This window comes from Notolepis coatsorum (genome assembly GCF_963971535.1).
Source record: "Notolepis coatsorum genome assembly, chromosome: 6".
Taxonomy (NCBI): Eukaryota; Metazoa; Chordata; class Actinopteri; order Aulopiformes; family Paralepididae; genus Notolepis; species Notolepis coatsorum.
The window spans coordinates 182,432,153-182,447,263 of NC_140170.1; the positions used below are offsets into that span (position 1 = coordinate 182,432,153).

General features: G+C 42.0%; 1 protein-coding gene across 1 annotated transcript in view; it reads left to right on the top strand.

Annotated features, from left to right (window-relative positions):
- Nucleotides 1-5,128: 5,128 nt before the first annotated feature.
- Nucleotides 5,129-15,111, top strand: part of ripor3 (RIPOR family member 3) — a gene marked incomplete at its 5' end in the record, with an annotated part of 61,636 nt that continues 51,653 nt past the window's right edge. The window contains 1 exon segment of the mRNA XM_084315936.1: nucleotides 5,129-5,172. Coding sequence (XP_084172062.1) covers nucleotides 5,129-5,172 — 44 coding nt within the window.

Here is a 15,111-nt window from a genome sequence, read left to right on the forward strand (position 1 = left end):
CAATACGGCCAGTTAAAACAGGAAACCCTGTTAATGTGTGAACTCACTGTCCATTGTCATTACAGTCTGAGAAAGAACATTCTTTTACTCACTCGTCACCAAGCATAGCTTCATAGGTTAGTTGCCTTAGTAGTGAGTACACGGTACACATAAACACCATGATGTTTCTCACACAACAACCAGATCAATACATCACGACCTGCACGGAGAAGCTACTGCCAGTGACAAAAACAGCTCACACACAACCCGCAACGTATCTCAAATGCATTGCAACAACACACGTTTTGGGAAAAAACACCGTCATTCACAATACATTTAGCAAGGTAAAACCAGAAGACGTGTTATGAGGGTCTGGCCAACCCCGTACCTGCCCGGAACGCAGATCAGCGAAGTGCAGTCACAAGCGTCCCGTGTTGTTCGATCCGGGCAGCGTCGCCGCTCCACCAGTTGCTACAGTCCTCTTTGTTGACGCAATCCCCGTCTAGGCTCGGGCAGGGTTGACGAACATCCCCTGTCAAGGATGACGTCGTGGTCAAAAGTGTAAAACATGTTAAAAATCAAAGCACGTTCAACAGAATAGCATCAAGCTAACGGCTGCTCCAGCCGTTCGGGTGCTATCGCTTCCGCTCGCGAGACGCCGATCTACGACGCACGCGATCAGGAGCGAGCTCCCGGCGGCGCGCGAGAAGCCAAGCTACCCCGCGCCAGGCCACCGACCGGCTAACCGTAAGCTATGAACATGTAAACAATGACATAACACTCACCCAGACAGGCCGCCGTTCTGAACCCTCCTCACTTTTTAAGAGAAAAGGGAAAACAAGACGTCAACACCGCTTCACAACGGTGACAATAACACGTCCGGCGGAATCAGCACAGTACCAACTGGCCTGTATAGCTGACTTTGAACATGAATCTGCCGCTATCGCACATTACATGCACATATCCCCTCGTGAAGGAATACTCTCATTTGGATATGAAAGATGGGGTCTTAACACGGTGACAGAGAGAATCCACTCGTCCAGAACACACAGGGATCACCAGTGTCAATGGTCGCGGCCCACTAGTTAAAACTATAATGGTCGCCAGACCAAGGCCTTCTGTCGCCTAGACGGCTAAACAAAGGACCCTAGCCTGGGGCCGGTTTCCATAAACTTCGTCTAGTAGCCCCCATAGCACTAACAGACAAGTGGAGCCCGCCAGCAAACACTACTCACCCAACCTGGAACGCACCGCTCCTCACAACAGCGGCATGTCCGACAGTTCAGCTGTGGCCTGACAGGTTTCACCCCAACAAACACAGCAAGGAACTGCAGTTGAGAAGCATGCAGCGGCGTGCTCCCAATACGAAAACCGGTGGAGGGTTTGTAGAATGATCATCATCTTCTAGACACTCCAGTACGAAGACAATATCGCCGTATTTTCTCGAAAATAGTGAGAGAGAAAATAAAGATATGATGTCAACGTATCCTTGTTTCCCAAGCTGTTCCTAATCCAATTTCTTCCATCATGGTGTCAAGTGTGGGGATCTACCGAGGCACCTCTTCCTTGTGGTGAAAGCGAGAAGGAGGAGAGCAGGTGACCACACACCTGCTTATGAAGGTAAGCTGATGAGGGGTGTGGTCAGACTAATACTGGTATTAGAGGTACATTTGTGGTTTATTCAGTACGCGTGCACGTACGCGAGATAGTGCAGAAGGCGAAGCCAAGCTAAGCCACTAACGATACAGAACATAGGTCTATAGTTTCTGCTTTCGGATATAATTTCAGATATCAGATATAATTTCTCATGGTGGTTGGGTTTATATGGTTCCAGTTATTCAATTGGCCTGACATTGGACGGGAGCAGAGCTTTGCATTATTAAATAAGATCTGTGTTTTGAAATTTTTTAGAAATTAGCAAAAAGTCATGGGTACAAGACTGTGTCGTTTGACGTACATGTTCATAACAATCAATGACGATCTGAGTAGTTGGTCGAAGATCGGCAAGGCTTATGGATATTGTAGTAGTTACCATGTAAACAAGTAAAGATTACGATATAAAACACATGTTCTCAAAGATTAGGTTGAAACATTCCCCTTCATTGGTTATAATAATAATAATAATAATAATAATAATAATAATAATAATAATAATAATAATAATAATAATAATAATAATAATAATAATACATTTATTTTATATAGCGCCTTACATATGGTATCTCAAAGCGCTTATAACTAGGGATGCTCGATATTGTTTTTTTTTACCGATACCGATATACCGATATTGTCCAACTCTTAATTTCCGATACCGATATCAACCGATACCGATATATGCAGGGTTCCCCCCCCCCAAAAAACTTAATCATTTCACGTAATTAACATTACATATCTCTTGTCGTGTAATTAACACAACATTATGCATACTTTGACAATAAATAAAATAATAATTTGGTCTTACTTGCTTGCCTGGGTAAATAAAGTTATTCTTTTTAAACCGATACAGATATTTTCCGATATCACATTTTTATGCCAATATCGGCCGATATCGGACATCCCTACTTATAACAGTAGAATAATTAAATAATCTATACCTCTGTCAGACATCATGAACCTACACAATACAGTTAGTGCTGATAGTTTGAGCTTCACTGAGCAGCGGTGGGGGGGGGGTCACTGTGGAACCCAGGTCTATATGAGGACCTTGTAGAGTCAAGTTGGTTCTGCATGGCCCGCGAGCCACGATACGGGTTGAATAAGCAGTCATTGCTTGACTGTTGCCTGTGAAAATAAGTCTGCGAGTTTACTTCACGCTAGCAAGCGTTTCCGACAATGACCATAACGGTGCCTACAGTTGACAAACTGTAAATATAATCTGACAGTATGTTTGACAACAGAGGCTGTCTTGCTAGCCAGACATGCCTTTGTCCCCAAATCAATAACCTTTTCACAAACAAATATGCAAATGAGCCTATTAGCTTTTACCTAGAGCCGTTCTACCCAAGTAGCATGCTGCTAATCTTGATGTGTGATTATGTCAAACTAAATAAATACTTCCTCTCCACATACCGGAGTGCTTTGCGAGCTTAGTCCTGATGATGATGACGATGATCTTCTGTTTCAGAACTGAGAACACTGTGTAGAATGAAGCTCATTTAAACATTCTACGGGTCTCTCGTGTGTGTAGTTCTCTTTATTCCAGTATGGCTGCCTGTAACCATTTATAGGGCTGACCCCTATTAGTCGATTAGTCGGTCGAAAGGAGCCGTAGTCAACTAGCCAACCTCCTAGTAAAAAAATTAAATAAAATAAAAATTATTATTATTATAATTTTTTTATCATTCTTTCCAAAATAAAAGAGGCATAGAAGCGTGGCTAACGCTAATGGCACGCATACCAGAGGCTAACTGCCTACGAAAACAGGCACAGAGGCACTGAAAGAGGATTTCACCCATCTAATGAACACACTAGACTAGACAAATATCAAGATGTATCCATCAGTGGACCAATTGCATGCTTTTGCAGAGAACAAGAAGCCTTCAGTCGACTCCTTCAGACATTAAGCACCCAAATGGAATGATACAAAATTTTTAATATTTTTTTTATTAAATTTTTTTTTATATTATATATATATATATATATATATATATATATATATATATATATATATATATATATATTTAGTCGACTAACGGCACATTTTGGCCAATCATAGTCGACCATCCAAATCCTTAGTCGGGGACAGCCCTAAACCATTGGTAACCACGTTCAAAAGAAAATTCCTACTTTCTGTGCCGTGGTAGAGGAGGTAAAACACTGGAAAAGCATGATATTACTGTTCTACTGTGACCTGTTCACAGGCGTTTTTGCATCCGGGGCCAGTGGGGCATTGGATGAGGCTCCCCAGGTGTGGCTAATACCTCGCTAACTCACTCCTCTCACCGACCAGCTGACGGCCACTTGATGAGACGAGTCTACTGGCTTTCCTCTACACACCCTGTCCAACAATCACCCCACCGGCAAATTCACTTAGATCACATTTCTTGTCAAATCAAATCAAATCAAATCAAATTAGTTTGTAAGGCCCGACAACACACGTTAATGTCCCCATGGGGCCGGACACGTCTTCTTTAAACAAGTCAAGAAGAAACATTACAATAAATCAAGAACAAAAAAAAAAACCATGAAATCCAAAATAAAATGTCAAATAAATAAATTAATGCAACACTCCCAGACATACCCCACGCGAAGGTAAGGAAAAACTCACTAAAAACCTATTGCAATAGGAAGAAAGCACCACAGGCAATGTGGAGGGGAGAAACCATTGTGATGTTTGGTCTGAACAACAACTGAACCCTTTCGACCATGTCTGCATGCTTTTATGCACACTCCTCCTACACAGAGCTGTCTCTACGCCTGTACGTCACACGTCACAGCCTGCTAAACACCTCTGTCTCTTCGCCTGTATGTCACAGCCTGCTAAACACCTCTGTCTCTACGCCTGTACGTCACAGCCTGCTAAACACCTCTGTCTCTACGCCTGTACGTCACAGCCTGCTAAACACCTCTGTCTCTACGCCTGTACGTCACAGTCTGTAAACACCTCTGTCTCTACACCTGTACGTCACAGTCTGTAAACACCTCTGTCTCTACGCCTGTACGTTACAGTCTGTAAACACCTCTGTCTCTACGCCTGTACGTCACAGCCTGCTAAACACCTTTGTCTCTACGCCTGTACGTCACAGCCTGCTAAACACCTCTGTCTCTACGCCTGTACGTCACAGCCTGCTAAACACCTCTGTCTCTACGCCTGTACGTCACAGCCTGCTAAACACCTCTGTCTCTACACCTGTACGTCACAGCCTGCTAAACACCTGTCTCTACACCTGTACGTCACAGCCTGCTAAACACCTCTGTCTCTACGCCTGTACGTCACAGCCTCTGAAACACTGCTGAAGAAATAAATTGTACCAAATTGGGACATCACAGAAAATGCAGCTATAATGTTGAGTTGGTGCATACAGAGTATCACTAATAACAATTAAGCTTGTCTGAACATTTATGAGTTATGCAGTGATATACAGTAGTTACCAGAATAGTAAACAGATTATAGTTCTACGTCTGTTATACATAAAGAAACCATACCTTGATGGCTGTGTTCACCGTCAACATGGACACAAGGCTGCACAGACGGTGTGAAATTAAATTCTTTAACCTTTTTCAACAAAAGCACTTCACTTTACTCTATAGCTGATGCAGCTGAGGCACTAAAGTAAAAGCAGTCATTATGAAGTGAATTACCAAAGTAATGAGTCTGGATTCAGTGTACAGTAAGGAGTCGTATATCTGAGTTATTAAAGTCATCTGTCTCCTTATGGCTGCTTAGTGGGGGAGCAGTTTTATGGAAAGTCTGGAGGCTGTGTGTGTGCGTGTGTGTGTGTGTGCGTGTGTGTGTGTGTGTGTGTGTGTGTGTGTGCGCGTGTGTGTGTGTGTGTGTGTGTGCGTGTGTGTGTGTATGTGTAGATTGAAGTTGTCAGTAATTCATAAGTATCTCATTCAGTCAGTCCTGTCAGTCACACACACACACACACACACACACACACACACACACACACACACACACACACACACACACACACACACACACACACACACACACACACACACACACACACACACACACACACACACACACACACACACACACACACACACACACACGCACACACACACACACACACATACACACACTGTACGCTAATGGGTTTGAATGCTAACCTACACACAGAGATACATACAAACATAAACAGTGTTATAACTGTGGTATTAACCTGGCTCGGAATACCATCTGCAGACAACTCATTACCTGCTTGGAAGTGCATTCAGTATTTCAATTAACTGGTTTATTCAAACCTAGTCATGTGATCTGTGATGTGATCAAGATTTAGACATTTTAGATTTTGATTGATACCATGTTGAAAGTGACATTTACAGGCTGTGTCTCACAGTACTACTACTTTAACTCTCGTGTGGTGTTCAGGTCTGTTTTGATCTGTGGGGCCTGTTGTTACTGAAAGAGAAATGATACAGTGAATAACTTGATTTAACGTGAGACTTATTAGCCTTGGCTCATTTTCCGTGAAGAACATATAAAAGAACAGTGCAGACTGTGTACCTTCCTACACATCTATATTACAGACCTGCTGTTCTGGTTCACTGGACCCAAACATGTGGAAATTGTACGTGAACTTTTTACTTTTATCGTAAAAAATACCATAAAAATTTCAACAAAAGGTTTCACTGTGTACCTTCACTGACTGCCTCCACCTTGTTTCATTTATAATTGTTGAGATAAACATGATTTATTCCATTCATGTCTTGATTATAATAGATCATTCTTTTTTATAGACATTTTTATCACAAAAAGTGAATGGCACTTTTATTGAGGTAAATGGAAAATATCGAGGTGAATGGTAAATGGCGGATATAAACCATATATGCCCTCTATATTGCTTGTGATTGACATAAAGTTAACATCTGTTAAGTATTCTTACACAAATGTTTATGGCTTCATTGTTCGTGTGATGTGGGCAATCGACAGGCGTTTTATGCAAACATTTCCCAACTGTTAAAAGGAACACGCCAACATTTTGTGAAATTAGCTCACCGTCTTCTCCAGAGAGAGAGACAAGAAGATAGAGACCAGTCTCCTCTCTGTGTGTGTTCAGTAGAAAGCGATCTGGCTGCACGTTAGCCTAGCTTAGCACAATGAATGGAAGCGGACAGCGCCGGTTAGCCTAGGCATTGTCCAACTAACACCTCTCCCGAAGGCTAACCGGCACTGTCCGCTTCCATTCATTGTGCTAAGCTAGGCTAACGTGCAGCCACAGAGAGAGGAAACTGGTATCTATCTTCTTGTCTCTCTCTGGAGAAGACGGTCAGCTAATCTCCCAAAATGTTGGCGTGTTCCTTTAACACTAGCACAGCCGACAAGGGGTCAAATGACCGCTAGGCATTTTCAATAAATGTGTCCTCGTCACTCGGTCGAGCTCCAGCTCTGTCACTCAATGACTTTTCCTAAAAGTACCAGTTTTATCTGGCACGGTTTCTGAAATTTCAAAATGACTTCAGGAAAATGTAATTAGAACGTTATTCCACATAATGGGCCGTTGGAACAGACGAAAGTCACAGCACTTTGTGAGCGTCTAGCGCAGGGGTGGCCAACATGGCTCGCAAGCTGCATGTGGCTCTTTGCCCATCAATGTGTGGCTCTTCCATCAAAAATTAAAAGAAATTTATAATATTTCTTTTTTTTAACTCATTCTGGGCCATTTGGGGCCGTCTAATATCACTCTAGACGGCCAGCATTTCAAAACAGACTTGCATAGTTTGTGAGGCTGTTTGTAGAGCTAAATCTATACTTTATAGTATTGCTATCTGTCCATTCTCATTGTCAATTGAGACCATAAACCGTCCCTTCAAAATGGCTTAAAGAAATAATTTTTTCATCAATACGTTCTCATTTTATAGCGTCTTGAATATAAGCGTTATATGGGATTTGGGCTGGTATATTTCCTGGAAGGCGAGATATAAGGCGCTAAGCTAGTAACGTTAAATCCAATGGCATTTCGGCTATAGAGAAGCTAGAGTTAAAAATCAAACTGCATATGATCGATATGATGGTCCACCATGAATGCATGAAAGGGGGGGGGGCAGGGGACGTCGTTTCTGATTATTGATTACCAATAACGGCATTAGCCTCAGTAGCCTCATTCGCTGACCGGGTGGACCGACCAAGCTGAAATTGACGTCAAATCGATCTTACCTGTGACCGGTTGGACTGCAAAAAGGATTTCCCAGTTATCGATCGCCATCTGGTAGATCGATATGTCCATTGGCTGATCATATATTCCTTTACTGCACACTAATATCCGCATCCCAAAACGTATTCCGTGCTACATGCTACAGGCATAGCTTCAGGTTAGCAGAAAACTACATTGAAGATCCAGAAAAAACAAGACAACTTCTGCCACAGGGAACACTGCATTATCGAGACAGCGCCCCTATGAGGATCTGGCCGGTAATGCACTTTTTCAAATTCAAAGAGTAGGGTACTTCTGCAGTGCCGCTCGGTGACATTGAGTAGGTTATTAAAATGGAATAAAAGCCAAAACAACCTTGCCACGGACATGTCCGTGGATGGCCCTCTAGCGTTGGATTCGAAACACGGACATCTCTGTGGTGTTAATATTAATAAAAAATAAAGTATGTTTATGTCACTCAAACCTACATTTCATTGTGGTAAACCTCATATTTTTATATTCAGAGGTAATTATATAGTTTACACTGTTTATTTTTCTCATATTTCTCATATAAGCTGTCGGGTCATCTGACCCGTTCCCGGCGGGAATCAGTGACATTTTCTCCATGGCTGTGCTAGTGTTAAGAGGTTAAAATCACAATACTGTTGTGGGTCCACCAGGCCCGGGGAGACTGGGTGAGTAAAAACACCACACAAGGGTTAAACATGTAACGTGTTTCACTTTCTGGAGATGGTAATCACAGTCTCCTGGACACTCAAACAACCATGCAATCGGATCACTTCCAGATACCAAAGAAAAGCCACTGAATATGGATTTTAGACAGACTATTTATTTTAATTAAGAGGCTGCTTTGTTGGTCCATGTGAATAACATCTCAGTTATGTGAAGAACCTGGTGACTCATATTGACTCCATAGTAATATATGGGCCCCAGAGGGCCAATCTGACCACATGGTCCATGCTTCAGGGGGCCTCCCCGTCTGTTAGAACATGACCCTGTTAATAGGAGGGACACACTACAGTCATTATTCATAATTATCATATATCGCTGCCGGCGGGACAAAACCTCATAACTCCATTTAAAATATATATATTTTTTTTAATTATAAATCAACTCCGTAGAGCATCCTCCATATGTGTGTGGGTTTTACAAAGTCTACACAATGGGAAAGCATTAAACCAATCATCTGTCTAAACCTCGTAACTCTATTCACCCTCAAATCTGTGTTTGTTTTTTTCATCTGCTGAAAAGTTGGGTTTTCGGAGTTATGAGGTTTTGTCCCGCCAGCAGCGATATTATCTTTCAATGGAACTACATCTAGTAATAGAGGCATAGATGTACAGGCATCTACACTAAGATTTGATACTACGTTTAACATGGATTATATACACTATATATATATATAAAGAGAGAGAGAGAGAGAGAGAGAGAGAGAGAGAGAGAGAGAGAGAGAGAGAAAGAGAAAGAGAAAGAGAAAGAGAAAGAGAAAGAGAGAGAGAGAGAGAGAGAGAGAGAGAGAGAGAGAGAGAGAGAGAGAGAGAGAGAGGGAGAGTCAATATTGTCTCTGGCCTCGTGGGGTTAAAGATCTCTGCTCTGCTGTTGAAGCAGAATTTCCATTTCAAACTAGGCTCAGATTCCAGAGCTGCTCTTGTGCCAAGAACACTGTGCAGAGGAACAGACTCAGCTAAAAGGTTTACATTTCTCTATGAACACATTGCATGCTGGGATATGCAGTCCTCCGGTGACAGACGACTGATGGATGGTTGGATGATGGGTGATGGACGATGGATAATGGATGATGGATGGATGAATGAATGGGTGATGGATGATGGGTAATGCATGGATTGATGGAAGATGGATGATGGATGGATGTATGGATGGGTTGATATAATATGAATGATGGATGGATGGATGGATGATGGATGGATGGGTGATGGATGATGGATGATGGATTGATATAAGATGAATGATGGATGGTTTATGGTTGGATGGATGAATGAATAGTTGATGGATGGATGGGTAATGCATGGATCGATAGAAGATGGATGAGTGATGGATGATGGATGGATGGATGGATGGATGAATGCATGGGTGATGGATGATGGATGGATGTGTGTTCTTCATCTAGTGTTCTTGTTCTGTTCTTGACTTATTGTTATGTTGTCTTCTTGACTTGTTTAAAGAAGACCTGTACGGCCCATGGGGACATTAACGTGTGTTGTCGGGCCCTATAAATAAATTTGATTTGATTTGATTTGGATGATGGATGGATGATGGATGGATTATGGATGGATGGGTGATGGGTGCATTGATAGAAGATGGATGATGGATGGATTATGGATGGATGGATGAAGGGTGGATGGAAGGATGGATGAAGATAGATAGTACTAGTGTAATAATATTTCTCTATGCTGTCAAGATAGATTGTATTCCTCTGCCTCTGATAACGGTCCCTGGTCTCATTCAGGCTTTAGAAGTAACATCTTGGCTGCAGTAGAGGAACTGTTGACATTATACAGGCCAAGAGATAAAATGCTGAAACAGACGTGTTTCTATCCCCTTCGTAAACAATGCAGGTCATTGGTCCTCTTCCCCACATCATCCTAAGCTTACGGCCCTAGCTAACTCTTTTATTATAAAGATCAGAAATGGCAATGAATCAACAAATTATGTATCTGCCTGCAGTGTTTAGAATCTGTGTCTGATAACGGGTATTCACAGTTTAATCATTTTAAATGTCTTATAAATTGATAAAACAGATGATGATCATGAATCCTGAATAGGCTAATGTGCTAGCTCAGCGTTTTCTGAATCTAATGAATATAAAACATGTCTCTCGTGTGAAATCAGTATCACCTAACAAGATGAACATGGTCTGATGAGAGGTGCCACTATGACCGAATAAGACATTTGTGCAATAATACAAGTAATAAGAATAAGACATAACAGGTATATGTACATAAAGTTTACAAAAAGCATGGTAAGACATGGTCTGTTTGATGTTTGTTTAACTGATGAAGTTATATGTCAGAGTTCCATAAAGAGGTCATGCAGCTGGTCATGTTACAATGTTATAATCTCAGCCTTTTATTAAGCAATATCTCATGACAAGCCATGGTATATGGTTATTACATCACAGCTAAGCCGTGGTATATGTTTATTACATCACAGATAAGCCGTGGTATATGTTTATTACATTACAGATAAGCCATGGTATATGGTTATTACATCACAGATAAGCTGTGGTACATGGTTATTACTAGGGATGTCCCGATCCGATCGGGGCCGATCACGTGATTTTCCGAAGATCGGGATCGACAAAAAAATAAATAAAAATCTGGATTTTTTATTTTTATTTTTTTAACAAACATGACCATGTTCACGTCTTAAACTCATACTGAGGCCTTAGTTTTGGTTTTAAATTGCATATCATCATTCATTTATTTATTGTCACACAGAGCAGAAGAATTTTGCCAAAACAAACCAATAGTATCCAGCTGCAGAACGGCAGACCAGCCACACTCTCTGTCTGTCTGTCTGTCTGTCTGTCTGTCTGTCTGTCTGTCTGTCTGTCTGTCTGTCTGTCTGTCTGTCTGTCTGTCTGTCTGTCTGTCTGTCTGTCTGTCTGTCTGTCTGTCTGTCTGTCTGTCTGTCTGTCTGTCTGTCTGTCTGTCTGTCTGTCTGTCTGTCTGTCTGTCTGTCTGTCTGTCTGTCTGTCTGTCTGTCTGTCTGTCTGTCTGTCTGTCTGTCTGTCTGTCTGTCTGTCTGTCTGTCTGTCTGTCTGTCTGTCTGTCTGTCTGTCTGTCTGTCTGTCTGTCTGTCTGTCTGTCTGTCTGTCTGTCTGTCTGTCTGTCTGTCTGTCTGTCTGTCTGTCTGTCTGTCTGTCTGTCTGTCTGTCTGTCTGTCTGTCTGTCTGTCTGTCTGTCTGTCTGTCTGTCTGTCTGTCTGTCTGTCTGTCTGTCTGTCTGTCTGTCTGTCTGTCTGTCTGTCTGTCTGTCTGTCTGTCTGTCTGTCTGTCTGTCTGTCTGTCTGTCTGTCTGTCTGTCTGTCTGTCTGTCTGTCTGTCTGTCTGTCTGTCTGTCTGTCTGTCTGTCTGTCTGTCTGTCTGTCTGTCTGTCTGTCTGTCTGTCTGTCTGTCTGTCTGTCTGTCTGTCTGTCTGTCTGTCTGTCTGTCTGTCTGTCTGTCTGTCTGTCTGTCTGTCTGTCTGTCTGTCTGTCTGTCTGTCTGTCTGTCTGTCTGTCTGTCTGTCTGTCTGTCTGTCTGTCTGTCTGTCTGTCTGTCTGTCTGTCTGTCTGTCTGTCTGTCTGTCTGTCTGTCTGTCTGTCTGTCTGTCTGTCTGTCTGTCTGTCTGTCTGTCTGTCTGTCTGTCTGTCTGTCTGTCTGTCTGTCTGTCTGTCTGTCTGTCTGTCTGTCTGTCTGTCTGTCTGTCTGTCTGTCTGTCTGTCTGTCTGTCTGTCTGTCTGTCTGTCTGTCTGTCTGTCTGTCTGTCTGTCTGTCTGTCTGTCTGTCTGTCTGTCTGTCTGTCTGTCTGTCTGTCTGTCTGTCTGTCTGTCTGTCTGTCTGTCTGTCTGTCTGTCTGTCTGTCTGTCTGTCTGTCTGTCTGTCTGTCTGTCTGTCTGTCTGTCTGTCTGTCTGTCTGTCTGTCTGTCTGTCTGTCTGTCTGTCTGTCTGTCTGTCTGTCTGTCTGTCTGTCTGTCTGTCTGTCTGTCTGTCTGTCTGTCTGTCTGTCTGTCTGTCTGTCTGTCTGTCTGTCTGTCTGTCTGTCTGTCTGTCTGTCTGTCTGTCTGTCTGTCTGTCTGTCTGTCTGTCTGTCTGTCTGTCTGTCTGTCTGTCTGTCTGTCTGTCTGTCTGTCTGTCTGTCTGTCTGTCTGTCTGTCTGTCTGTCTGTCTGTCTGTCTGTCTGTCTGTCTGTCTGTCTGTCTGTCTGTCTGTCTGTCTGTCTGTCTGTCTGTCTGTCTGTCTGTCTGTCTGTCTGTCTGTCTGTCTGTCTGTCTGTCTGTCTGTCTGTCTGTCTGTCTGTCTGTCTGTCTGTCTGTCTGTCTGTCTGTCTGTCTGTCTGTCTGTCTGTCTGTCTGTCTGTCTGTCTGTCTGTCTGTCTGTCTGTCTGTCTGTCTGTCTGTCTGTCTGTCTGTCTGTCTGTCTGTCTGTCTGTCTGTCTGTCTGTCTGTCTGTCTGTCTGTCTGTCTGTCTGTCTGTCTGTCTGTCTGTCTGTCTGTCTGTCTGTCTGTCTGTCTGTCTGTCTGTCTGTCTGTCTGTCTGTCTGTCTGTCTGTCTGTCTGTCTGTCTGTCTGTCTGTCTGTCTGTCTGTCTGTCTGTCTGTCTGTCTGTCTGTCTGTCTGTCTGTCTGTCTGTCTGTCTGTCTGTCTGTCTGTCTGTCTGTCTGTCTGTCTGTCTGTCTGTCTGTCTGTCTGTCTGTCTGTCTGTCTGTCTGTCTGTCTGTCTGTCTGTCTGTCTGTCTGTCTGTCTGTCTGTCTGTCTGTCTGTCTGTCTGTCTGTCTGTCTGTCTGTCTGTCTGTCTGTCTGTCTGTCTGTCTGTCTGTCTGTCTGTCTGTCTGTCTGTCTGTCTGTCTGTCTGTCTGTCTGTCTGTCTGTCTGTCTGTCTGTCTGTCTGTCTGTCTGTCTGTCTGTCTGTCTGTCTGTCTGTCTGTCTGTCTGTCTGTCTGTCTGTCTGTCTGTCTGTCTGTCTGTCTGTCTGTCTGTCTGTCTGTCTGTCTGTCTGTCTGTCTGTCTGTCTGTCTGTGGTGTTAGTAGCTACATCCTGGGTTCTGCTGAATGCATCACTGCTTCTTCTAAACAACATCCTGTAGGAATGTCCCAAGTGAGACACCATAGCTGTGCTGTCCTGTGTGTGTGTGTGTGTGTGTGTGTGTGTGTGTGTGTGTGTGTGTGTGTGTGTGTGTGTGTGTGTGTGTGTGTGTGTGTGTGTGTGTGTGTGTGTGTGTGTGTGTGTGTGTGTGTGTGTGTAGATGGTGCGATGATTACAAACCCAGAACTGGGACTACCTGCTAAATGTGCACTATCATCTGAAATAAACACATCATTTGTTTAGAGGAGAGACAGCATTGATTCTGCACCGTGACATTAGGAAGACAGAGAGGGAGGCATAGTGGAGAACTATTCTGTTCTGTTCTATTCTATCTTTATTCTATTCTGTTCTGTTCTGTTCTGTTCTGTCCTATTCTATCTTTATTCTATTCTGTTCTGTTCTGTTCTGTTCTGTTCTGTTCTGTTCTATTCTATTCTATCTTTATTCTATTCTGTTCTGTTCTGTTCTGTTCTATTCTATTCTATCTTTATTCTATTCTGTTCTGTTCTGTTCTGTTCTATTCTATCTTTATTCTATTCTGTTCTGTTCTGTTCTGTTCTGTTCTATTCTATTCTATTCTATTCTATTCTATTCTATTCTATTCTATTCTGTTCTGTTCTGTCTTTATTCTGTTCTGTTCTGTTCTATTCTATTCTATCTTTATTCTATTATGCTCTGTTCTGTTCTATTCTATTCTATTATATTCTATTATGTTCTGTTATGTTCTGTTCTGTCTTTATTCTATTCTGTTCTGTTCTGTTCTATTCTATTCTATCTTTATTCTATTATGCTCTGTTCTGTTCTGTTCTATTCTATTCTATTCTATTCTATTCTATTCTGTTCTATTCTGTTCTGTTCTGTTCTATTCTATTCTGTTCTGTTCTGTTCTATTCTATTCTGTTCTGTTCTGTTCTGTTCTGTTCTATTCTATTCTATTATGCTCTGTTCTGTTCTGTTCTATTCTATTCTATTCTATTCTATTCTGTTCTGTTCTGTTCTGTTCTGTTCTGTTCTGTTCTATTCTATTCTGTTCTGTTCTGTTCTATTCTATTCTATTCTATTCTGTTCTGTTCTGTTCTATTCTATTCTATACTATTCTATTCTATTCTATTATGCTCTGTTCTGTTCTGTTCTATTCTATTCTATTCTATTCTATTCTGTTCTGTTCTGTTCTGTTCTGTTCTGTTCTATTCTATTCTATTCTATCTTTATTCTATTATGCTCTGTTCGGTTCTATTCTATTCTATTCTATTATGTTCTGTTATGTTCTGTTCTGTCTTTATTCTATTCTGTTCTGTTCTGTTCTATTCTATTCTATCTTTATTCTATTATGCTCTGTTCTATTCTATTCTATTCTATTCTATTCTGTTCTGTTCTATTCTGTTCTGTTCTGTTCTGTTCTATTCTATTATATTATGCTCTGTTCTGTTCTGTTCTATTCTATTCTATTCTGTTCTGTTCTGTTATATTCTATTCGATTCTGTTCTGTTCTGTTCTATTCT